This window comes from Ceratina calcarata, unplaced genomic scaffold, assembly GCF_001652005.2.
Source record: "Ceratina calcarata isolate Rehan_Ccalc_2016 unplaced genomic scaffold, ASM165200v1 scaffold180.2, whole genome shotgun sequence".
Classification (NCBI taxonomy): Eukaryota; Metazoa; Arthropoda; class Insecta; order Hymenoptera; family Apidae; genus Ceratina; species Ceratina calcarata.
The window spans coordinates 1,759,213-1,784,877 of NW_017139431.1; the positions used below are offsets into that span (position 1 = coordinate 1,759,213).

Sequence of the window (25,665 nt, forward strand, 5' to 3'; positions counted from 1 at the left end):
CTATAGTACCATACGTTAAAAAAATTGTACTACAAAATCACTAATACTGACAAAATATATTTCGATAATTCATCTGCATTGAACGCGGTTGCGAATGACGTAAATGATCTTCATGAATTCAACAACGAATACAATAATGAATACAACAATGAAGTTTTGCTTTTTAAAATGTTTTTTATTGTATAAGTCCCAAAACTTAATCAACGTTAATCTAATCATCTTTCTTCGTGTCGGTCTTTCCACCACGAATTCTTCCCGTGCGACGAGCAGCAATCAAACCGATCTTACGTCCTGCGCTCGTTCCACGTTTAACAGTGGATGCTTTGCCGATGTGTTGATGGTTACCACCACCGTGAGGATGCTCCACAGGGTTCATGGCAACACCACGAACCTGTTAATAAAAAATAATTTCAGAACTCGTACATCGTAATATTATTTTAAAATATAGAAAATTCTATTTGCTCAGTTAAAAGATTATCCACAATGTACTATTCAGGTTTCAAATGTCTAAAGTAAAAGCATCATTGACAAATTCCACTTGTATATTGAGATATGAAGATTTGTATACATCATTAAGTACTGTACCTTAGGCCAGCAGTTCCTCTTTGCCTTGTATTTATGGTATGCGCGACCTGCTTTCAGAATAGGTTTGTCGATACGTCCTCCACCAGCGACAATGCCAACCATTGCCCTGTTGTTGGATGGAATGACTTTCTTCGCACCAGAGGGCAATTTGACTCTGGTCTTCTTGGTATCGGGATTGTGAGCGATGACTGTGGCATAGTTTCCAGAAGCCCTTGCCAATCGGCCTCTGTCTCCAGTCTTCTCCTCCAAATTGCAAACAATGGTACCTTCAGGCATTTGACCCACAGGCATCACATTTCCAATCTGGAGATTTGCTAAAACATAGAATATTTTATATTATTTTTCCTCCTTAATAGAGATCCATACTGAACTATCCTTGAACATATTTCACTCAAAGTTTAGATACCTTTCTTTCCACAGTAAAGGAACTGTCCAGTGTACATTCCTTCTGGGGCAATAAATAATTCTTTGCGCGTTTTGAACTTGTATGGGTCCCTGAAGTGAACAAGAGCTAATGGTGCTCCACGACCAGGGTCATGAATAATATCCTAAAAATATGAAATAAGTTTTTAACGAAAAGCTATATATAAACGTTATCTCATAAAGTACATAGGCAGGAAATTCAGAAAGAGCCTCTAAACGAGTCTTCAGACTTTTGTTCAGAAGTAGGTATTTTAGAATTCATCATATACTTAATTTGTGATACTGAAAACCATGCAAAGAAAGACTGAAAATTTAAACAAACCTTCACAACACCTTTGATGTAACCATGCCTTTCCGAATAATCTAAAGAGCGAAGTTTGGGTGCTCCCTTTCTCCTTTTTGTGTGGGATCTGAAAACAGATCCAGCTCCCTTACGCTGAGCACGAATTACCCGACCCATGGTTTAGAACCTGTACACAGAATGAAATGCTATATGATTCGTTTTTCATATAAATCAACACAATGCGAAACGTGACACTGTCTGTTATTCTCTGTAGCGACGTAACCTCTGAACGATACGAATAAAATGCATCACTTTGCTTGCTTAAAATGCAAAATATATGCAAAAACAGCTAGAAGATATATGAATTTGGCCTAACAACGTTTGCTTTATAGTAGATGCACTTTATTTGAACAAATTTAAAAGGATTTTAAACGAAGGATTGTCACAGGTCACATACCAGGTGAACCCGCAATCGAATAGAGGAAGACGCAGGCGGAAATGAGACTAACTTGCCAGTTTTAACTTTTTATGTTGGCAACATTTCCGTTCGGTAAAATAAGCAATAAGTAAGCTGAAGTAAGCAGATTTCAAAATATAAGAATCTGAATATGTATTTAGAAAGAAATTGAGTTTCATGAAAACAAGAGTTATTTAAGTTTTGTGATGAATTTTGTATAATTTTCATATCGTAAAAATATGAGGATAAGTCGAGTTTGTGGTCTTGGAGATTTATTAGAAGATTTTACGTTTATCCGGAAACTTCGTTTCTATTATCCTCGGTATGATTTCTACTGAAAAGGACGATTACGGACTATATTTTGAACCCCATTGGTTCCTATTTGCTGTCCCCATGATTACACAGGCACTGCCACTCTTTAGTATGATCTCCTTGGTCGTTTTACGTTTAATTTCATAATTAATCTTTATTTGTAAGGGAGCTAATTGTAAGTGTTCTGTGTAACGAAGATTATATTTCACAAATATATTTTATTTAAATAAAAGAGTTGAAGCATGCGAGAAAACACATGCTGCATTTTCAGAATTAATATAATCGGATACAATATAATTCTTGTTAGTTATTGATCAGATCAAATTAGTGATTATCCTTTGGTATATCCTGGAACAATTTCAATAATGTATCTTCTGAATCATTAACATCTTCCTTATTCGAGTTTTTAGTACTTTCAGGTTCTTGTATTACTTCAATGTCCATTGTGACTGGTACTGAATCTTCTTTGTTCATCGATTCTTCGCAAGTTTGTATTGATTGTTCATTTCGAATAATATCTGTATTTTGTATATGTTCAACAGATACTTCTGTTGCCGTATTAATGTGTTCTTGTTGAGAAGCTTCGTTTGCTTTTTGGGATACTTCCTTACTGATACTTTTCATACAAGATTCAATACTTTCATCAGAATTTGTAACTTTTAATCTTTTATTCGATAATTCTATATCTTCGTTTGCAAGAATTTCAGTTGTAGCTGAACATTGAACTTCAAAAGATTCAATAGAATGTGAATTCGCAACTCTTGCTCTTTTCGATAACGATAATCCTGGATTTGCATTTGCAGTAGTTTCAACGTTAGTAGACACTTCTTCTTCCACTGCCTCAATATGTTCTTGCATCGTTTGACCGTTAGTAACAAATTCCTTTTGAACCATTCTAAAAGAGGAAGACAACATATATGTAGTAACGTAATTTTAAGGGTCTTTTGTTTTAACGTAGCGTCATTGATGGTTCGAGGAGCGAGGTGAAAAAAAAGCGATCAGAGTGGGGTGCGAGTCGAGTCGTGTCGATGCGGTGCGGTGCGTGTTGATCGAGAAGATTCTTTCCGTGTAATTTTTCACAGTTCATTGTATTTCAACCTTCTAATTTCTAATAAACTATAGTTAAAACTATTACATATATTTTTTTAAATTCTCGTAAAATACCAGAAAGGATACGATATCAATATTAACGTCTTTATGCGGATTATGAACTTTACTTACTCTCCTTGGGTCAATTGAAGAGGCGGTGCACGTGGATGCACAATTTTTTCCAGTTCTGCCACTGCTACTTTGGCTTCTTGAGTAATATGCAAATTATTATCATTCAAAGCCATTTCGAATATTTCTAGAGAATATTGCGTAGGCGATGGTATCGAAGAATGTGGATTCATTTGCAAGGCTCTCAAAACTCTGAATAATAATAAACGGCAGTCAGGATTCTCTTTATAAAACTTTTCCTCATTAGAACTCAGGTAACAGTCATACAACAATGGTATTATAACATTTTGTACAGTCTGAAAAATATCATTATAAAATAATATCAAACACTACAGTAAAATATAAAAAGCAAATTCTTACTTCGTAGAATACTCTTTTTAAAAGAGTGCCGCTATTAAAAAATATATTTTGAAGCGTATCGAGAGCCACCTTACACACGTCAGCATCTAGATAATGTTCCTTATTAGATGCTATCCCATTATTTAAATACGTGCCTTTCTCGTATTGTCTATCCCGTAGACGCTTCAATGCTCGTTTCGATAAATTTTGTGTCTTTTGAATCTGTAATGACAATATTATGTTGTTAATTGAATTCACGTTTTACATTATTAAATCACAACATTGCTGACCGTTAACAACACGCGATCCCTTTCTGGTGTAATATCTTTTAATATACAAGGAAGATATTCATCGGCAGCTGTTTCTATTCCTGACAGGCCATTAGTATTCGTTAGCCACGAGTTAAGACTTTTATAGACACATATCCTCAAATTTATGTATGGTTTCTTGCCGCTAATCGTTATCTGATCCTCTGTAATATTTTCTGTCCATTGTAACGTTTGAAGAAACAGTTGCAATATTGTTGATCCAAATGTTATTAATTGTTCCTTAAACCTAAATATATTAAATACATAAATCAAATACAAAAGAAACGAATATATATTCTGATGTAATGCTATATTTTCTTACCCAACAATTAATGCGTCCAAAACATCGAACAAAGCAATATGGAGTTTAGGTAAAATAAGATATAAGATCAACTCTCTGACAGTATTCCGATTTTTTAAGTTTGATGGTTGTACTGTTAATCCTCTACACACAACTTTCAAAATCTCATGTGGAAATACTGAATTTTTCTTATCGAATCCACTATAAAATGTAACTTTATAAAATACATATCTCTACACGTGTATGTTTGTAAATTATCTTCATTACCGTAACATATGAGATAAATAAGAGCACAGATTTAAGAATCTTTGACTCTGTTTACTACAGAGTGTAATAACATCTTCTTCAGAAATGTCAGGCACTTCCAGCTTATCCCAAATGCTCACATTTTCCAATTCCATTAAACTAGAAAATAATTCATCCATTATTACGTGCAAACTGTTGCAAATCAGTGCTTGATGATATGTCCAACCAGTGTAACTTGGCTTTGAGACTGGCGGTTTAAATGAACGTTCTGTGACTCTTGCCAAAAGTGTATAACACTTAGCGCTTGCATTAATTAAGTTCTCTTGGGTAGAATCAATTTGTGATAGTATAATCTTCCTAATGGAAGTCTGAAATAAAAAAAAAATTTTAAAAAATGAACAGATATTTATAGAAATGAATTTCTTAAAATAATGAAGAAAATCAGAAAATTACTTGTAGTCGTTCACAAACTTCTGGATATTTATTCAACAGCACAGCAATCACATAATATACTGGTCCACATCTTCTTTCTATCCGTAAATTACTAATTACATTAATGAGCTGCTTCACATTTTGCATTGAAATTTGTTTCTGTATATCAGGAATATCTTTAGATCTTATAATCAATTGTCCAAGAACTTTACAAGAGATGGATATTTCTTGTGGAATACTACGATCACTTTCTAATATATCAGTAGCTTTTGACATCCATAATAAACAATATTTTGAGAGTATATCTTTAGATAATTGAGGCAAAATCTGATCTAATACTAATAAACACTTGGCACAAGTCAAAGATGAATTTATATAAGTATTTATGCTTTTAATTATACTATGTTGTATTTTATCGACCTAAAAACAAAAAATTTTTTATATAATTAAATATTTAGAGGAAGAACTGAGAGCTTAGGACTATAACATTATTCTTATAGACTTTATGTATATTATTATTATAATCTTACTTCTTCTATATCAAGTGGTATGTCTCCATTGGAAGATATCAAATTCTGTAGACATTCTCCCCAATTTTCTGAATCATAATCCAGAGAATTAATTATTTCCATTGTTGATACGATTCTAATTCAAAAGCAACGTGGTTCCAATACTCTCGTAACAACACTAGGGTGAGATTAGGTTATTCTTACACAATAAAAATGTGTGAGCCGTCATGTGGCGTACTCTTCAGGCGTACAAGCGAATAAATATATAAAAGAATTCACTTTGATACATTAATTTAAATACATGTTGTGCATTGCAAATTAGAGTTTGAAGTCTGTATCGAATTTTTACAATGTGTGTTTATTTAGTACGATAAACATAGATAAAAGATTATGAAATGTATCCTATTCAATAATGTACATACATTATTATGTACTACGCTTTGACAAAATATAAAATGTGCCGCAAGAAAAGTTGGGAAATCGAATGCATTTGCCGCAGGAAAATTAAAAAAAAGAAGTCGCGAATGGTGCGCCGGGGTAGGTTGTGGGCCCTTTGAAAAAAAATCTGAAGGAATCGGCGCAAGCCCTTGGATACGGGGTAACGTGAGCCGGAATTCAGGGGGTGAAAGGGGTCGAAGAATCGGAAAGAGAATTTACTTTGGGATTACGGAGAGCACAGAGGCTCGGGAATTGAATACGACACTGCTAACGTGGAACCATACACGTCCGGTTCATTAAAAGCGGCCCTTCTGAACTCAACAGACACCGGCATCACAATGCCATGCACTGGGAATAATATGCTCTATTTACAAATTAAAATATCCGATTTCAAAATATTTCATTTACACATGGTATTTAATCAATATTGGCCACATCTGCGTTCTGCCCAGAACTTCGTCCCCCATTTTTGCCACTGCTCTAATAGATTTTTTATTCTCATATCAGTCAATTACAACTTATTAGAAAAAAGTATCATGTTTCTCAACATCAGTAGAACACGAGATGATCATTATAAGCGCACTCTACCTAATCGTGTCCGCTTTTAATTAAGTTTGAATTTACAAACATTTTCTTACTCCCTTTTTACGTAGCTAAACTTTTTGCAGAAGTGAACCCGTCGACACTTTTTAAGTAAAGAAATGTCATAAACCCTTGCAGTTGCTTTGAAAAATTGTTTGCAAGCGCATTCCTCAAGGGGAGGAAAAAAAACGGTACTTTTTGAGAAAATGGGAAGCCGAGAAGTCACTTTTTCAACTAACGGCTTTTTCTTGGTTTATAGCACGTCCGTCCGTCTGTTTTCTAGCAAACATAGGATTTTTCGCTTAAAAACGTCTACCTCGCGTCGTCACGTACATTTTTTGCATGATAGATGAATACATGTCTAACTGGGAAAGGGGTTTCTGTTTTATCTCCAATTTCTTGACTGACTGAATGAAAAAAATTCGCACTGTAAATCATTCGCCCGTTGCTTTTTTAACGGTATTTTCTAACGGCAAAAAATCAGTCCCACTAGCTTTTTCGCAGTAACGGAAAAAACTGGACCTTTTTCCAGCGAGCTAGACAACCTTACGGTTGGTATGAAAAAATGTTAGAAAAACTGCTCGATACTACCGTTTCTTCATAGCACTTCTTTCCGTCGCGAGATCTCTAAAATTAGAAACCAATAAACTGTACTGTTTTTAATTAGCGACACTATTTTTTTGCAATTCAATATATTTTACTCTACATTAATAGTTACTTTATATTAATGAACATCGAAGCTGAGGGGCGATAAACGAATAAGAAGTAAAGGTACAGCAGGGAATTCCTGTTTCACGATTGGGGCGCGGATTACAGGCTGTCATGCGGAAACCGATAATATCATACCCCATTGTAGAGGCGTACAATATAAACGCAGACAGCCAGATTCTCGTTAAGTATTGCCCGAAGGCTCTAATTAAAATAACAAACGGAAAATTTACGAGTTTCTACCATTTATAGAAAGTTCTGTTTCCGGCGGGTTGCCGCAAACGCTCAATTCTCACAGGCAAACAACTACATCCGCTCTCCTTTTACGTATTTAAATGTTTCCATGCTATTCGTTGGAATTAACTCATAAGAGGTGTCACGTTTAAGTGAACGTCTACGCAAGATGATTATACTAACGCTTAATATTAATACGGTCACAAACAATGTACAGAAAATGTTTGGAATGCAAGGAGGAATGAAAGTTGAAGAACATGTGGACTAATTGTACAGAAATAAGAGAATAAAATTGATTGACGGAGGAGTAAGGAGTTTGATTAGGAGATAACAGAGAGATTAACGTGAGGATGATAAAGAAAGTTAAACCTGGCTGTAGTTGAAAATAATAATAGCAAAGAGAAAATAAGGTTGGCGTGAAAGGCAAAGAGAACAGAGAGGGAAACGAATAGGCGGGCGAGGGTGCTGGGATGGGAATAACCGCGAAGAGGAGTTGGCGTTTTCATCGAAAAGGAAGGTTATATAGGTACAGTTCCAGCGTCTCGTTACAGCGGTTGGTTGCTGAAAGCGTGGATGACGCGGAGGTGGCGTGAGGCGGCGGCGGCGGCGGCGGCGGCAGCGGGTGAAAATTCCCGGAGGGTGAAGCGGTCCTGCCGTGTTTTTCGCCGATTGAATCAATTAAAGAGGAAAAACTCCCGGGGTAAAATATTCGAGACGTGTCCTTTCAGTCTTGTACCGCGGATACGTGCGTGCTCGTACGTCCGCACCAATCGAGATGCCGCGTGATGGTACACCTTCGGAATTACTGGACCTAGCCGGACTTTCAACAATTTACTCCCCCTACTTTCCCTTTATACCGTCCCGGGAAATAAGACAAATGGCGTAAACGTTGTTTGAAAATGTTACACACTTTTCTACATAAACTCCCTAAGCACCCGCATTTTACTGCACTATTTTCTAACATTACAATGTCCCCGATAGACATAATAAAAAACGAATATGAAATTAAACTCTCGAAATTTTCTTTTGGATTTATCGACTGGAGTTATTCAATTGTTTTAACCGTGATATATACATATAGATATTAAAATGCTATTTACGGAAGACGTGCGTTCTATTACGTAAAATCTAGAATCTACGAAGTGATCGAGATAACAGATTTGTAATCTAATAGAGGCCAAGGAGAGAAAAGGGAAAGGGGAGGACGCAGTGTGAGACAGTGTCAGACAACAGAGCTTAATCTCTTAATTATCGAGGAATAGGTTTGCATGCAGCCGCTCCCAAGTCGTTGCAAAGATTAGTGGTAACATTACTCTGGTAAGTCTCCCATCCGGCTTGTTTGTTAAATAATATCATCGCTACCCGGATACAAGACTGCGAAAGTCTCTCCTGTTTCACCTGCATAATACCTGAGGCCGTGTTCGTCATGTACCAACACGGTCGTGACAGAAAATCTCGGAAATTTTATAAATTAAAACGGATGACGGTAAGACGGTCAGTTAGAAACAAATATAAAAAGGATTAAATCAGAAAAGGATTGCAATCCTTAATTGAGCGAAGCTTAGTTTGTATTGGTATACGTGTATGCTTTAGGGAAATTGTTTGTCGTAAGTATACAGGTAAGCAAATTTCAGGACAATTACTTGTGACAACCTATGGACAGTCGAAAGGGGATCGATTCAGCAGATATTGAATTCGACTGATGGATTCCTAATTGACAGCTTCGCGTCATATTGCACTGTTCCAACTTCAACGACGGCTTCCACGTTTACTTGCCGCTCCTGTAGATGTTACAAAGTACTTAGCTATTAAACTTAACTGTAGTATCGCAATAAACTGAATTCTACTTTTACTGACTTTACTGTGTAAGAATGGCTCGGTCGTGTTCAGGCAAAATCTACCTGCGTCGGGATATTATTTTTCTTAAATGAAAATACCTTTCTCTGTATAGGATTTCTTCAGGTTTTCTTAATTTTAACTTACAGGGAAGACGCATTGATCATAAATCCAATTGTACATAGAATGAAAAATCTTTATTATTTATTTGCACAATGTCTACATTTAATATTATGTACTTTTGTACTTATTCGTTTGGAAATAAAACACATTTGGAAATAAAAAATTGAAGTATGTAATTAGATTCGCAATTTTTATTTTTTATTTACTTGGTACAAAACACAATAGATACAAATACGAGGGTCTATTAAAAGGTGTAGTATATACCCGCTGCGCTATTCAGTCACGTAGATTGTAGATTACGATCACGAGTTTGTTCCTGTTTATTATGTAACATATATACTTAACCCCCTGCGCGTAAATATCGAAGGGGTGTATACATAGAAAGATTCCTGTTGAGAATATTATACACTATACAATATAGTATGCTATACGATATTTCGGTGTTTCGTTTTCGATTCTTTTATTATTTTGCAAGACGTTTGATATTATTTTTTTTTTATATGAACAGCATTGATTTTTAGCAGGAAGGGCTATATAGACAATGTTTAGAAACCTTCCTAATCCCAGGAATTGATTCTTATCCATTGCCCAAAACCCTAGATTATTATAATCTAACCACAACCATGAAGTCACGCCCGCGCAATATAACGTAATAGGTCCTTTAACTACTGGTAATAATCGTGACCCAGTCCCGAGTTATACAATTTCTTTGGCATAGAATAGTTACGCAATCCATAGGAAACAATGGTTGCTTGTAAACAAAATTAACAGGACAATGGTTGGCTCTGTACGGCAAAGAAGATGTTTCCCGATTTCGTTTTATGATCATAGAGATACCCTGACCATAACCACCACTGTTCGAAAGGAAATGCACGTTCAATAAATCCTTCGCCTTCCGATCTTGTTCCCTCACAGACCAACAGGTCGTCTCACTTAGGCTTTCCGGACAGTTTTACTTCAGAGTGAAAGTCCTTCCACGCTTTCCAATTTATTGTCGTTGACCATATTTTCTGTTTCATGAAACACTTGCAGCCGGTGGATCTTGGCAGACGTAAAACGCAGTCGGTCAAAGCTCGGTGGGGCCTACATTTTCGTGGTAACCTGGTGGCTTTCGCGAGAAGGATTATTGGGAGAACCGTTCCCCGCCGGATGTTCCGGATATTATTCTGGTCTCAGGCATATATTTTCGTAATCCTGTAAATCGATATCTTCGTTAATATTAACAGAAGTTCGATGAAACTGATGATTTATTCTTTAAACTATATTCATCTCGATTTACTAATAATCAAAGCACATTTTATTGCTTATAATCGAAAAATGAGATTCATAATAATCTGAAGAGAACGCAGTTTCAGATACTCGAAGATGCAGCAGAAAATGTAGAGAGTATTGTTATAAATTTTATCATGTTATGACACACGGAAGGCATAAATGGCCTGTGCTGGTACGATGTAGGGGGTGACGATCTTCTATGGTATCATTGGTGGTCCATGCATATGTAAAGATTCCTTGAAAGGGTTTCCTCTGTGGCACGCTGGCTCCGGGATACTACAACGGGGCTTCCCCCTCGCGTGCTCGTGCATTTGTTTTATGTAACCGAGTTTAATGTCATCCCGTCCAGGCATCGTTCACAGTCATCCGGCAGTGTTGTATATAAATTTTTAACTTGATTACACACAACGAGCTTGCATATGAGGGGCGTCTTATCGTGGCACCTGATTGAACGACGCAACGTCCTTCGAGCTTTCACACTCTATTAACATTTATTTTCAAACGTACTGTCGAATCAACAGGAAAACTGTGTAGGATAGGAAAATAAAAAAATCAATAAATAATCTGAATGAATTTTGTGGAGACTGTATAGAAGCGTTAAGATGTCAAACTTTCCCTGATGGACCGGAGCAAGAGAAACTGAGAGCCGATAGAGGGTGGGACTGGAGGAGAGATGAAATTAGAAACCGTAAAGAGAGAAAAAGAGAGAGAGATTGGGAGAGGGGGACTTATTTGTAGCATGCTGTGAAGTGGTGCGAGGTGGTGCAGCACGGGGTGGCGTGGCGTGCGCGCGCGCGCTGTACCCCCTGTGGGTCGGTGGCACCCCTACCTCGCGAGGGCCGTTTGTTCGGTTCGGTTCGAGTTTATGACCCTGCTGGGCCGCAAAATTTACGGTGCCCTCTTAAAAGCGATCCAAACACGTACCGGTCCATTCGGGGCACACCGTGGTACAGAAGTACGGTGTGCTTCGCCACGCGCTTTGCCCGCTTGATCTAGGATTCCTACCAGCGCGCCGCGCCAGCTACCCTTCTGACTCTCATCTACTTCCTATCCCTGTGTACCCTACGACTTCCTCTCGCACCTCTCTTGCTCCTTTTCAATCTTCTTATCTTAGAACTGTCCGAAAGAAGCTTTCTTTTTGACACAAATAAAAGTTTCATTGAACGCCCTGTTTTGTGATTATAAAATATATAAAATGTTACATTTTATTTTTGTTAGTAATTTCATATTTTAAGATAATCTGCTATCTATGCACAAGTGTAAGAAGAATACGAGAATCAGAATTTTATTTGTATTTGACTTATAGTTCAAGATCAGCCAGCAAGACCAAGTTTGACAGATATTGGTTTCCCAAAAAAATGAAAGAATACAAGGAGAAACCATGGCCAGCACCGATCACAGAGACTCCACAAATCATCCGAGGTGCCAAATTCTCCAAGTAGCATGGACCAGGCCCAGTCGCACAACTTTTATGGAGAGGAACAAAACAGCTACCGTGTCTCTCTCCTCTTGCCATACATTTTCCTCTCTCGTTCCCCGAGTTTCTGCCAAATTTTTCGGTTCATGCTACCTAAAAATTTTTACGACGTATGCGGTAAACCGAAAGTCGTTTCGATGGTTACCACAGTCCTGCGTTTCCACAAAAAATCGGATACCTTCTGCAACTGCAGTAAATCATCTTCACCCTTTTTCCCCAATTTTGTTTTTATATTTATAGAGGGTCACGTATTGTTTAACCAACCGCTGCCCGGTTACATGATTTCAGATCGAAGTTACCCGATTTTACGTCAAACCAGCTCTCCCTACTTTTTCTCGCTCGTTATATTGCACCTTATATCTGTATCGCAGTCAAAAAATTTATTCTTCGCTCAAGAATGTATGTAATGTGTGACAAATATTTATACTTCATAGTTTTCAAATAAAATTTCAATACATATTCCTTCTGTCTTATTAGTCGCTGCTATTCTTAAATCTATAAGCAATGAATGCGTGAAACGCGTTTATTTATTCCGCCCGACATTGAATTCCTAGTAACGTTCTACATAGGCAAAGATTGCAGAATACGCAATAAAAGTACTTACGCGGAAACGATCTTGATCAGGTTACGTGATGTTCATATCTATACATATATATGTCTTATTATCAAGAATGATACACACGTACGCGAGCGAGCGAGCACAAAGTGCACTTCTGTACATATGCAGACGGCAGTCTTGAAAAGATAGAGTAACATGCATTCAGGGTGAAGAAACTAGTTGTCCATAAGTAAGATTTTACTTTTACTACTATTATTATTATCTCCTGAGAATCTGTGCTTTAAGGCAAACACGTTTAGGTAAGTGAAATTTATTTCAAAGACAAATATTTGGCAGTTAAATGAAAATGTACAGAAGTTACAATATTTTTACTATACATATAAAGGTCGTACATTCTGAAATCGAAATTATATTCTTATAATTATATGTATAATCTGTGTGTATATTTATAATCATACAAGGTATTCGATGTTAGAGTGAAATACGTGACATACTAGCTACTGAGTCAATCTATGCACAAGTGTAAGAAGAATACGAGAATCAGAATTTTATTTGTATTTGACTTATAGTTCAAGATCAGCCAGCAAGACCAAGTTTGACAGATATTGGTTTCCCAAAAAAATGAAAGAATACAAGGAGAAACCATGGCCAGCACCGATCACAGAGACTCCACAAATCATCCGAGGTGCCAAATTCTCCAAGTAGCATGGACCAGGCCCAGTCGCACAACTTTTATGGAGAGGAACAAAACAGCTACCGTGTCTCTCTCCTCTTGCCATACATTTTCCTCTCTCGTTCCCCGAGTTTCTGCCAAATTTTTCGGTTCATGCTACCTAAAAATTTTTACGACGTATGCGGTAAACCGAAAGTCGTTTCGATGGTTACCACAGTCCTGCGTTTCCACAAAAAATCGGATACCTTCTGCAACTGCAGTAAATCATCTTCACCCTTTTTCCCCAATTTTGTTTTTATATTTATAGAGGGTCACGTATTGTTTAACCAACCGCTGCCCGGTTACATGATTTCAGATCGAAGTTACCCGATTTTACGTCAAACCAGCTCTCCCTACTTTTTCTCGCTCGTTATATTGCACCTTATATCTGTATCGCAGTCAAAAAATTTATTCTTCGCTCAAGAATGTATGTAATGTGTGACAAATATTTATACTTCATAGTTTTCAAATAAAATTTCAATACATATTCCTTCTGTCTTATTAGTCGCTGCTATTCTTAAATCTATAAGCAATGAATGCGTGAAACGCGTTTATTTATTCCGCCCGACATTGAATTCCTAGTAACGTTCTACATAGGCAAAGATTGCAGAATACGCAATAAAAGTACTTACGCGGAAACGATCTTGATCAGGTTACGTGATGTTCATATCTATACATATATATGTCTTATTATCAAGAATGATACACACGTACGCGAGCGAGCGAGCACAAAGTGCACTTCTGTACATATGCAGACGGCAGTCTTGAAAAGATAGAGTAACATGCATTCAGGGTGAAGAAACTAGTTGTCCATAAGTAAGATTTTACTTTTACTACTATTATTATTATCTCCTGAGAATCTGTGCTTTAAGGCAAACACGTTTAGGTAAGTGAAATTTATTTCAAAGACAAATATTTGGCAGTTAAATGAAAATGTACAGAAGTTACAATATTTTTACTATACATATAAAGGTCGTACATTCTGAAATCGAAATTATATTCTTATAATTATATGTATAATCTGTGTGTATATTTATAATCATACAAGGTATTCGATGTTAGAGTGAAATACGTGACATACTAGCTACTGAGTCTATTTATATTGATGAAAATTGAGCTAACCCAAACTATAGAAGACGCTGAGAATTACTTAATAATCTTACTTTACGTACCTTACGTAACGTACGTTTACATTTAGTTACAGTAGGTACGTTTGTACATGGACGACATACTTTATTTTGCAGAATGGAACTGCAGAATACGAAACTCGACATGCAAGTCTTCGAAAGAGCACTTCGAAAACAGTTGCTCAACAAGAATGTAATTGTTTTGAAAGTTACGGAGAACAGTTTGTCGGAAAAAGGATTAAACTTTCTCAGTGATCTGTACAAGGTGGACGTTCGATACAAAATTGTTACAAAAAATAACAATGAGATCGCTGAATCTGAAAAGACGAGCAGTATGTTCATCAAAGTTGAACCGTCGAATAAACTGTCAAAAGATATGTGCCAACAACAAAGCTTCTGTCTAACCGAGATGAGAATTTTACGCGACGTTCTGCCACAAATCGAAGAGCTCGTTGGTTGTCAATTTGGCCCGAAATTGTACTACTCTCTCGAGAATCCAACGGTCCTTATTATGGAAAATTTACTAGAAAGAGGATTCTTCATGAAAGATCGTCAGAAAGGGTTGCCGTTCGAACATTGCCGGTTAGTTGTAGAACGAATTGCAAAATTACACGCTGGATCTGTTGCGTTTTTTGAAAAGGTACGTGAGTCTCGTAAGGTACTTCAACTTATTCAACGAGTTGTGTCAAATTTTGACAGGATCCGAAATTAATCGAATCTTTTAAAGACGGCGGCATAACAACGATTAAATGTCCGAGGTCCTATTTTCGGTTGATGGAAGTAAGTCTTTTGCGAATAGCTGACCAGGTGCGAAAATGGTCGAACGGAGAATACTCGGCTGCGGCGGATAAATTGCTTAAATTGGAGAAAACTATAGCCGAGCGGTGCATGGATGTGTACAATTACGACGAGGATGAATTCTGCGTGCTGAATCACGGAGATTGTTGGACTAACAATGAGATGTTTGTAGAAAATGAAAACGGTGAACCAACTGATTTTTTATTGGTAACATATCTCTTTTAAACGTAGAATCATAGAAATAGAAAATTTTAGAATTATATAGAAAATAGAAAACTTTAATCTGGTTTCCTTCAGGTTGATTATCAAATGGCTGTTTATAGTTCTCCAGCTATCGACCTCATATATTTTCTGAACATTTGCCCCGAGTTTGAAATTAAATACGACAACGACGACTATTTTCTGACACATTATCTGAATACCTTAAGTGATACTATGAAAAGTATTGGCTGCAAAAAGAAGCCACCAACGATGGAGGAACTGAAGAAAGCAATAGACAAAAGAAGAATATACACGGTGTTTTCTGGTATTATACTTTGCTTGCGCATGATAGCAAATAAAGAAGATACCGAAGATTTTAACGAGGTGTTTGGCCAGCTATCGGGTGAAACTAAAATCAATGTGTTCAAGAATCCAGATGCTATTAAATTGGCGCAGAAGATGATTCCGATTATGAATGAAAGGGGTTACCTTGATTAATGATGATAGAGAATTAAGTGAAATCAAGATTATTACTAATATTACTATAATATTACTAACATTAGATATAATAATAATAATAATATATAATAATAAATATTAGATATAATATTAGATGAAATATAGTATTACTAATATTAGATAAAATTCTTTTATTTTTTTGTTATACATTTTGTGAAACAAAATAATACGTATGCAATAATAAATTTTAAGCTTCGAGATTCTATGCTGTTTAAGAAGTTCAACGACATTATACACATAATTGTCAGCATCGGCACAGTTTCGTTAAACCGGAACGTTTTCTCGGGAGCGAGGAAAAAGTTAAGCTGCAGATCGGCACAGTCGATGAACTTTCGAAAGGATCCTTCGAAGCAGAACACGCGCGTCCTTGGCGGTCAGACGGTAGCAATTGATTTATTGTAGGGCAGTAAAGCAGTAGGCTAAAAGGTTCCTGAATGCGTCGCCTCGGTAACCTACATCGTGAACAGAGAAATTGTTGTGGCAAGCCTCGATGGGGTGGCTTTTGCCTCGAGCTGAATCTCTGCTACCGGGCAAGGAGAAACGCGGGTGGTGAACAGGAGGAGTCTGCTTGCCTCGAGAGAGTTCCATGTTCCGTCGTACGGAGCTACAATTTGCCGCGTCGACGTCTCACAGCAGTTTCTCTCATTTAGTCTCAAAGTTGGTCACCAACGAGACTTCCTTTTATTGTTTGCGTTGACCTGGAAGATGCACGATGCTGACTGCATGCCGGGGAGGTTTGTAAATCATAGCTAGAAAGGCAGATCGGAAAAATTCGGTAGCCGACTTTCGGTTCTTCGCACGAGGTTTCGAGAAAGTTTTGGGGGAGGTAGGAGCGTCTGGGGTGAAAAATAATGGATAGTAGAAAAACTGGACGTCCGTGAACTATTCGGGTTATTCGGTCGTCAGTGGCAGAAAATTCCGGTAGCTACCGATTAGTTACGAATCGTCCCAGATATTTGCTCGCTTTGTCCTACTTTCGTATGTCATCCGTGCTACCGTTTGCATCAAGTAAAGCAGCAATATTCTGAATTGAGGAATATCATAAATACATCAACTATATTAATGAGTTAAGAATATGTATAAAACGCAGTATTATTTTAATTACGTACATACCACGGCGTTTTGTAAAATAATTTTTATTTATATCAATTGTGAATAAAGAATTTTGTCAATAATACTAAAAGCGAAGTAAAGAAGAAGGGCGGCAACACAAAAAAGAGTTAGGTTTGAAGGGCGCGAGTAATCGTTCCAAATTCTCGAGGGTGTCACTAATCCTTCGATTTTTCAGGTGTTCCGTTTTAGCGTGTGTTGGACAACTTATTTGTCAACGTCCCCTTCCTGAATAACGCCTGTTTCTTACGCGTCCTCGGGAATAAAAAAACCTGGTGCCAACCCTGGGAATAGTCTTCGTCTTAGGTAAGGTGCGATTGATAAATTTCGAACTTCCACATTTTTTAAGCCAGTCGGAATTGTGTAACGAGATAAATGTACTCTTTACATCGCCGGTAAACAGGTGAAAAGAAACTTCTACGGGTGAAAGTGAGGAAAGATTTTTTTGGTGGCATTGAATAACTTGGGTTAACAAATAAAATTGATCCTCTGACACCCACGTAAATCGCTTAATCTTTTAATCCTTCTATTATTGGGCGACCCTGTGAATTCCATGTAAAAACTTTTACCCTTTTTTAGAATCAATAAAATATTGTACTTTTAAAAAGAATAAAGCGTAGAAAATCTTGAGTAAAAATAAACAGTTAAATTAACTTTTATTTTACTACCGTGAAATTCTTGTTTATTTAATTCGAAGCATAGCTGGCTGTAGGTGGAGTGAACATGAATATTGTATTGTAGTAACGATAAAAGAGAAAACCACTTATCAATATTATCCCCGGGCCTCGATGCTCATACGGGCGTATTTACGTTGAGCGGGACATGCAATTTTGGCATGCGACGCGTAAATACGGACGTGTCATTGGACAACAATATACCCGTGGGATCTAATGCCTTGATCCCCGGTGTCAACGACCACGCCATTCTGAACTTTTCGATAGCATTCCGTGACGACGAGCGACGCTGAGTAAATTATTGCTAAATAGCGTAGGTACACGGCGGATGTCAAGATGCGGGCACTGTGGCGTTCGTTTCGGGTGGTCGTGGGATCTTTCGGCCAGGACCCCATCGAAATACTAGAATGTGGAACAGAATCTTCTTAATCGACGTCGGACAAAACAAACAGCCAGGGGATATTCGTGAAAAACGCGTTCGACGCTCCTCCATAATACTCCACATGTGGGACGATAGAACCTGTTCGGTCATCTTGCAAGCGGTGCATAGATTTCTCTTTTTAAGATGGGGGTGAAAGGACGTAACACATTTATGAATCTCTAGTAAATTTTCTTCAATTCTTTATAAAACATTTTCCAATCCTCAATCTAATCCTTTTTATATTCGAGGAACTAACTAGAGAAGTAAGAGTACTAAGAAATATGACTTTCAGTGTCTAAATGTATACAGCCCTTACAGACAGAATGGCATGAATAGATTGGCACGAACATGTCGTTGAAGCTGAGTCATAAATTGTCTTACGCAATTGCGAGTGACCATAAGAATCGGTCGAAGACCTGCATTGCATTTGTCATACAGCCGTTCTACCATGTTTTGGAAGTCTGCGGCCGCAATGGCATTGAACGTTGGCCGAGCATCCGTACTGAATATTCCTCCGGTCTACCAGTTCGTAAGGACAGTAAATCATCAAACACGGATTTATGGGTCAACTTCGGGAGGTATAGCCGAGTCCTTTTCGTCGCTTTCACCGGTTCTCTCTTTCACTGTTTCGTTTCCACATTTTCGTGTAAACAGTAGTATCCAATGCCTGGCACCTTTTTCACAAAAATTTGGTCGTACCTTTCGTCTATTGAAGACGAACACCAGTCTCCAAATTCCTGTGTAGAGAGTAGCTTCATTTTTTATAAAATAATACTTCTAATGATATAAAATGTTCTGAAATCGATACCAAAGTCTACTTATTTCGTGTGACAGGAGAATAATGAGGACAATTACCTATTGATAATAGTATGACGTCCAGCCTGCGTTCTCTACGAGGATGTGTTACGTTTTACTACACGTATAGGAAGGAGCATGTAACATGATTTGTGTTCGGACGTGATTTCTATGTGAAAGCCAGAAGCCAAATGCGATTATGATCGCCGGGAACGCGGACACAGGGGGTGTATTATAATAAAGCGAAAGTGCTGTTACAGAACTCACGTCGAGCGACACGTGGCGAATCGTGTTCTGATATTGTATCACTGTCCGCCACGTGACTATCACTTCATAAATATATCTATCGCACCGTGCTCGGTTGGTGGTGCCCCAAACGCGTATGAATCGTACTCACGATACTTATCGTCGATCTTCGTTTTCAAGATTTCGGTGCACCCGCAGATATCAATTTTATCCTTTTCAACTTCCACGCTCGTGTCAGGGATTGTAATTACAGAAAAAATAGATCAATTTTCTTCGTTTTTAGTGTTTTATATTTATTACATTAAAAATAATTACAATAAAATTTTAAACAGTAAACTCCTTTTCTGATAAAAATGACTGTTTCTCATTTGTATTGTTTCAATGATACCAATTTAGGTCCAGAATAATTTCTTTGGCTGCCAGAAAGCAATGACCGAGAAACGAATTTCTGTTCGCTGGATGGAATCTCGGACCGGGGAGTTTCTCGATCGGAGCTTTTGTGAAACAGCTGTTTCTACGGTTGTCGTGCCTCGTTACCAACCTTTTTTCTCCACCCTGAAACAAGAAGCTGGCATCAGGACGTCGTTATAACGCGAGGCGTCCACTTTTCCACACTGTCGTGTGACGCGTGTATATGTGCGTCATGCACGGGCTTCATCCTCTTACTCTTACTCATACCGTCACCCTCGAGCCCGTCGCCCGTGGTCCTTCTATGCTGCAAATAAAGCTCTCCTGGAAACAAACAGGGACAAACTGGACTTCCACTGGACAAATTGACACCCCTAACAGACACGTATGTACGATGTCAGGGACTCTCCTGTTTTCACGATTCGACCGTGTTGATCCACTTTGTTCGCTTGTTTAAAGACCAAATGGTAGGACGCTACAACTGTTCTAGTTACAACTATGCGGTAACTCGTTGCACCGTTTAATCCTCGCCAAAACTCTCGTTTTCCAGTACATACAATTTGGGTCTGACCTATCAAATGACCAACAGTAGAAATCAATCAGAGACGAACAAATAGATACTTCGTTTGTACTACTTTATTGAAAATAAAGAAATAATTTAATGTGTCTGCATTCATATTTTCACGTTTAATAGATCAATGCATGTACGGTATTGTTAGCACGAATGATTATTCGTGCTAACAATATTAATTAAATAGCGATACTGCCCACGTATTCCTGGTAAAAGATGATAAACAGTAATCGGATCACAGATGAAGTTGTAACTTTACATTGGAAACCGCAGAGACAAATGGTTCTATGAACTAGAGTCGAGATCGGTAACGGTGAAGAGAGAAAATTTAGGGGAAAGTGTACGGGGTGCTGGAAAGGGAGCTTGTATATGTTCAACGCACGTGCGTCTGTTACTCGTGTGTATAGGGTGCAAACGGGGCACGAAACCCCAACAACAAGGGTGAGAACACGCACGGACAAAATGTGACATCCGGACCGATCAATTCCCAAGATTTCCTATAGGAGATCGACTCTAACCCATTTGCAACTCCATAGCGTCCTCTCTTCGGTTTCTTGGATCAGTTTGCTGAACTCATTATTTTTAATCATTATTGTTCAGATTACTTACTATGAAGATTTTCAATGTAGAAATGGAAAGAATGTTGAAAGTTAAAAAAGAGGGATAAGTAAGAGAGGGAACGTTCATTGTATAGTATTCCTTGTAGACGGTTTCTATGGTGTTGTTTTCGTGGAGGATAGGAGAAAGCAGAGGAGTTTCACCGCGATTGCTGTAACAGCATCGCCCTGATGAGAGACGCGCATATCGGTAATGTAACCAATCACCGGGGTGAATCTGTCTAGCTATAAAGCCTCGGTACCCGGGTCCGTGTTGGGTCGCGTACCCTCGCCGTTAGTTTAGCTACAGCTACACCCGGCACGGGCGCGAGAGTTGGTTTAGCTTCGGCTCCCCGTAACGAGGAGTTTAATGACATCGTCGACGTCCACGTTGGACACGTGAATGTCAAGAGAAGTTCCCTCTTCCCCGTTTCCTCTATTTTGATGTGTACCTACGCTTTACCGTTGTACAAAATTTACTTTCACCCTTATCCACCGTCGATTGTTATTTCCCATATTCTTTATCATTATTCTTTAAACTACGTATACTTAAAAAGAATTTCTTAGGTAGACAATTCTTGAAAAATTTTTATTTCGCTCTATTTAGATTTAAAGGAAATGTAGGAATAGCTTTTGTAAGTATGAAATGTATCCTGTATTGCACATTTTAGTTATTCGTAGATGAAAGCATGGACTAAAGGGTTGTCATCGACGCGCACGTACACAGTATATTATCTCTGCTAACAATCGACGCTCCGTTTGTTCGAAGTTTGAAGCGTCTACGGAGCCGGCTTCTCTGAACTGTGATTTAATGAAACTGTCATTGTTACGAATCGGTCAGGAATGTTTCAACGGTATTAATTTGGAAAAAGTGGCACGTGTCCGGCGCAGGAACGTTCCGGTCCCCCGTGGTTAAAACAGTAAAAAGATGGGCGAGAGACACGCGGCCTTACATCAGTTAAAATAGGTAGACAAACCAAGTGCCACGGGTGGAGGATGCGAGCTAATGGTGCGTGCTCGTCCTAGTCGTTAACGTCCGACGGTGTATACCCTCTTATTTTTGTATTAAAAACAATCCCTCCCTGGCTTACGCAGCTCCCCTTATCAGCTCCTGGACGCAAACGATGACGATAATCCCGTTAATTGTTCTGGAAAAATGCAGCATTAGAAGAGAACGTGTAGTATTCGTTTTAATTCAACTCTTTTATCTCATTTAAAGTAGCTGTGTTGACATCTGAGTTGTAACTTACAATTAGTTACGCTGAAAGAAAAGTACATCTTCTCAGGTAAATTTTACGACTTTACGCTTGACTAACATTTAATAACCGCTACTATTTTAACGACATTTTTATAGCTCACTTCCAACGACATTTAACACAATTTTCATTCGAAGGAGGTCTTGTTTTCAGCAGATATTAAATTACTTTGTACCCAAATGTAAATTTTATGTTTTCTAAAATAGCAGTGTCGTATATCAAGAACGATTTAACAAAGTACTGATTTTAAGAATTGTCAAAATCCATTGCATTTTCTAGAAAGGGAAACGACACGTTCCATTTGTGAGAGTAAAAGTAAGGGAGCACAATGTATTAATCTTCCATCGTTTACGACTTGTTTTCTATGAGTTTCTTGGTCATTTACGAGCTATTTTAAGCAGGCCTACAGCTTCAATAAATCAGCTCAGGATCAGTTGTTTCCACTGTAGCAGGAAATCGATCGTAAAATTTGATCCGAGATTCGAAAACGCCGGTCATGTTCGCGGAATCCTCCGAAACGAATCGTGCGTCACGAAATTTCAATCTAATTTTAAAGGAATGCATAAAAGATTTCACAAGTTCAGCTATTCAATATTTTATGGCATTGATGTATAAAAATGAATAAATTGAATCGAAAATAGTGAAGAAAGGACGAGGATTACTGACACATGCATAGGTAGGCTAGTGCTGTGGATAAAATGATACAACTCGGTCCGGTCTCTAATTGCGTCGTGTGTGCTTTGCTCGTTACCGGCGTAATATGCTTATGCAGTGGCCCTTATTTGTCGGCAAAAGGAGAAATATAAAAAGAGAAAAAAACGAAAGAAAAAGCCGCGGGGCGTCTCAGCCGTGTATCATCCCGCAGAGCTACAGTAGTATAAAAAGGGGATGGAATCGGGGTTGACAAAGGGAGGGTGGCTGTTAAGTTGTCCGACAGATGCCTCGCCACGTGAATTCGACTAAATACCCAACTTCCTCTGTCCTTCCCCTCCCGTACAAATTTGTATTTTCACATCTCGCGAAATTTAATTTCACACCTTGCCACGGCGATTCTTTCCAATTTGATATACAATACCTACAACACTGGAGTTGTAGGGTAAAATCTGATTTCTCTACATTTATTTGGCAGTCTATTTTATGAAGTATTACAGACGGAAAGAAGAGATTGAAGATATTTAATCATTTTATTTAGGGGAACCATGTATATCGTATTAGATTTTAATAAATTGAATATAAAGACTGATCTAATTCTCTTTACCCGGAACCATGCATGGTGAGCTACTTAAAATAGGTACTCGAATTCGTAGCAATCGTGAAAGGAAGCAGAGAATTATAGGTGGACCCGGAAAAGCGCATCACCTGGTGCCGTTTATTAAGTCGTCATTTTACACAGAAACGATGTTAAAAACATCCCTGACGATCCTATTGCGTTCTCCATTCTAAGGTGCCGGGCACGCTCCGCTCGAGGAAGAGAGCAAAGGAGCCATGGTGAGATCCAGATCGGTGGAAATGGGCGCGCGCCCACCCCATTATAATGTAGGCAACGCAAATCTGTTCGGGGCTTTGAGCGATCTGTAACAAAACGGACTTTTGCACCGGCTGCGCGGAACTTTTTCACCTGCCCTGTCCGACAACAACCCCCATCGGGGAAACCCATCGCTAACGAGCCTTTGAACAGGCGACCGGGTCCGTTCTCCTACACCGAGAATATCATTTTCGTTGTCGATCGTACGTGACTTTCCGGAATCCTACCAGTGGTATAGCTTCCACCTTTTTTCATGAGTATCGCTATACGTCGCCGCCTTTTCGCCAAATTGTGCATTTTGCTCCTCATTGAAGAATCGATAATAAATGTCATAATTGTAGGTATCGAAAAAATTATTTAGGGGAACCATGTATATCGTATTAGATTTTAATAAATTGAATATAAAGACTGATCTAATTCTCTTTACCCGGAACCATGCATGGTGAGCTACTTAAAATAGGTACTCGAATTCGTAGCAATCGTGAAAGGAAGCAGAGAATTATAGGTGGACCCGGAAAAGCGCATCACCTGGTGCCGTTTATTAAGTCGTCATTTTACACAGAAACGATGTTAAAAACATCCCTGACGATCCTATTGCGTTCTCCATTCTAAGGTGCCGGGCACGCTCCGCTCGAGGAAGAGAGCAAAGGAGCCATGGTGAGATCCAGATCGGTGGAAATGGGCGCGCGCCCACCCCATTATAATGTAGGCAACGCAAATCTGTTCGGGGCTTTGAGCGATCTGTAACAAAACGGACTTTTGCACCGGCTGCGCGGAACTTTTTCACCTGCCCTGTCCGACAACAACCCCCATCGGGGAAACCCATCGCTAACGAGCCTTTGAACAGGCGACCGGGTCCGTTCTCCTACACCGAGAATATCATTTTCGTTGTCGATCGTACGTGACTTTCCGGAATCCTACCAGTGGTATAGCTTCCACCTTTTTTCATGAGTATCGCTATACGTCGCCGCCTTTTCGCCAAATTGTGCATTTTGCTCCTCATTGAAAAATCGATAATAAATGTCATAATTGTAGGTATCGAAAAATTATTAACGATTTCTCTGTTTGTAGATGTTACAAAAATTATAAATATCTAATTAAGTATATAAGTGTCATAAAAAGTCGACAGATATCAATTATAATAACATTTTGGATAAAATTTACAAGTCACGAATTCAGTCAATAATACACTTTGAATATTTCTTAAATTAAATATGTTCAGTGCTCGTAAAGAGTTTTCCATTAAAATCGTTGCTCGCCTACGATTTGTACCCATCTGTGTGTAGAGTGTCCACACGATTTCAGCCAGCAGTCTATTTAGCGCTTGTTAGCGGCGACAATACGCAGCTACAGATCCCCCTAACGAGGACGATGTGCTCGCATTATGCAGCGAGGGTGTAAGCTCACCGCGTGGTCTTCACCAGAAATGCGAGCACGCGACACCACCGCTGACCATTCAATCGTTGTTGCCTCGAGATTTCTGAAAATCCTCGTTTCAGTGGAATACCTTCCGCTCTTTTCGCATTCAAAGCAAGAACGTGCAGTTTCTATACACTTCCTTGATGCTCAATACTTATTACAAATTGTGTAGAATTCCAATAATTGAACAATAAAAGGTAGAAAGACTTTTCAAAATGCCTTTTCTTTTGTCATTCTCGATACATTGCAATTATGTCTTATACAGTTGGTTGAAGGGTCATATAAACGCGTCAGCTCGGCCAGATTGGCCTCACCTGGTCATTAAAGCAAAAAAATATGCGAATGAGTAAATCCACGTATTCGCATGGTACGCTTCTCATCGTTGAAACTGACTTGTATAAACTAATTAGTAAGTCTGGCACGGATTGGTACATTTATATCGTAACATGTTCATATGCTTAATAAACCAGAACTAGTCAATTTCTTATTATAAGGTAAACAGATTATTTTTAGAAATGAATATTATTCTAAGGATGTATTGGCTATACAGTCAATCCCAAAAGTTTATGTACCTTAGAAAAACGCATTTACTATAATTAAAAAGAACTCAGACGTCGGAAGAATAATGCTAATCATAAATAGCTA

General features: G+C 38.3%; 3 protein-coding genes across 6 annotated transcripts; 1 reads left to right on the plus strand and 2 right to left on the minus strand.

Annotated features, from left to right (window-relative positions):
- Nucleotides 1-154: 154 nt before the first annotated feature.
- Nucleotides 155-1,853, minus strand: RpL8 (ribosomal protein L8). The gene is made up of 5 exons (XM_018037878.2): nucleotides 1,749-1,853; nucleotides 1,331-1,478; nucleotides 992-1,133; nucleotides 586-899; nucleotides 155-391 (listed from the first exon to the last, which is right to left on the minus strand). The coding sequence occupies exons 2-5, from the start codon at nucleotides 1,466-1,468 to the stop codon at nucleotides 212-214; spliced, it is 774 nt and encodes a 257-aa protein (XP_017893367.1). The 5' UTR covers nucleotides 1,469-1,478; nucleotides 1,749-1,853; the 3' UTR covers nucleotides 155-211.
- Nucleotides 1,854-2,258: 405 nt separating this feature from the next.
- On the minus strand, nucleotides 2,259-5,615 carry LOC108632988 (proline-, glutamic acid- and leucine-rich protein 1). Its single transcript, XM_018037888.2, has 8 exons — nucleotides 5,435-5,615; nucleotides 4,926-5,324; nucleotides 4,494-4,840; nucleotides 4,248-4,427; nucleotides 3,908-4,172; nucleotides 3,639-3,839; nucleotides 3,282-3,574; nucleotides 2,259-2,955 (listed from the first exon to the last, which is right to left on the minus strand). Exons 1-8 carry the CDS (start codon nucleotides 5,534-5,536, stop codon nucleotides 2,385-2,387), a joined length of 2,358 nt encoding a protein of 785 aa, XP_017893377.1. The 5' UTR covers nucleotides 5,537-5,615; the 3' UTR covers nucleotides 2,259-2,384.
- A 7,172-nt stretch (nucleotides 5,616-12,787) lies between these two features.
- LOC108632987 (uncharacterized) lies at nucleotides 12,788-17,604 on the plus strand. 4 transcript variants are annotated; one of them, XR_003388734.1, is made up of 6 exons: nucleotides 14,087-14,240; nucleotides 14,599-15,121; nucleotides 15,181-15,486; nucleotides 15,577-16,733; nucleotides 17,288-17,415; nucleotides 17,513-17,604. XR_003388734.1 is itself a non-coding variant. In XM_026810966.1 (4 exons), exons 2-4 carry the CDS (start codon nucleotides 14,600-14,602, stop codon nucleotides 15,976-15,978), a joined length of 1,230 nt encoding a protein of 409 aa, XP_026666767.1. In that variant the 5' UTR covers nucleotides 12,788-12,941; nucleotide 14,599; the 3' UTR covers nucleotides 15,979-16,045. The 4 variants fall into 4 exon arrangements, 2 of the variants coding, with proteins under 2 accessions (XP_026666767.1, XP_017893376.1); XR_003388733.1 differs by having other exon boundaries at nucleotides 17,288-17,604; XM_026810966.1 differs by lacking the exons at nucleotides 14,087-14,240; nucleotides 17,288-17,415; nucleotides 17,513-17,604 and adding an exon at nucleotides 12,788-12,941 and having other exon boundaries at nucleotides 15,577-16,045.
- Nucleotides 17,605-25,665: the final 8,061 nt, after the last annotated feature.

Excerpts from the sequence above, each read along its gene's own strand:
- LOC108632987 (XM_026810966.1), top strand. The coding sequence starts at position 14,600 with ATGGAACTGCAGAATACGAAACTCGACATGCAAGTCTTCGAAAGAGCA. Across the intron at positions 15,122-15,180 it reads CTGTTGCGTTTTTTGAAAAG|GATCCGAAATTAATCGAATC; the intron begins GTACGTGAGTCT and ends AAATTTTGACAG. Across the intron at positions 15,487-15,576 it reads AACCAACTGATTTTTTATTG|GTTGATTATCAAATGGCTGT; the intron begins GTAACATATCTC and ends GGTTTCCTTCAG.
- RpL8 (XM_018037878.2), bottom strand. The coding sequence starts at position 1,468 with ATGGGTCGGGTAATTCGTGCTCAGCGTAAGGGAGCTGGATCTGTTTTC. Across the intron at positions 900-991 it reads CCTTTACTGTGGAAAGAAAG|CAAATCTCCAGATTGGAAAT; the intron begins GTATCTAAACTT and ends TCTATGTTTTAG. Across the intron at positions 392-585 it reads AGAGGAACTGCTGGCCTAAG|GTTCGTGGTGTTGCCATGAA; the intron begins GTACAGTACTTA and ends TTTTATTAACAG.
- LOC108632988 (XM_018037888.2), bottom strand. The coding sequence starts at position 5,536 with ATGGAAATAATTAATTCTCTGGATTATGATTCAGAAAATTGGGGAGAA. Across the intron at positions 3,840-3,907 it reads GGGATCGCGTGTTGTTAACG|ATTCAAAAGACACAAAATTT; the intron begins GTCAGCAATGTT and ends TTGTCATTACAG. Across the intron at positions 2,956-3,281 it reads CTTCAATTGACCCAAGGAGA|AATGGTTCAAAAGGAATTTG; the intron begins GTAAGTAAAGTT and ends TTCCTCTTTTAG.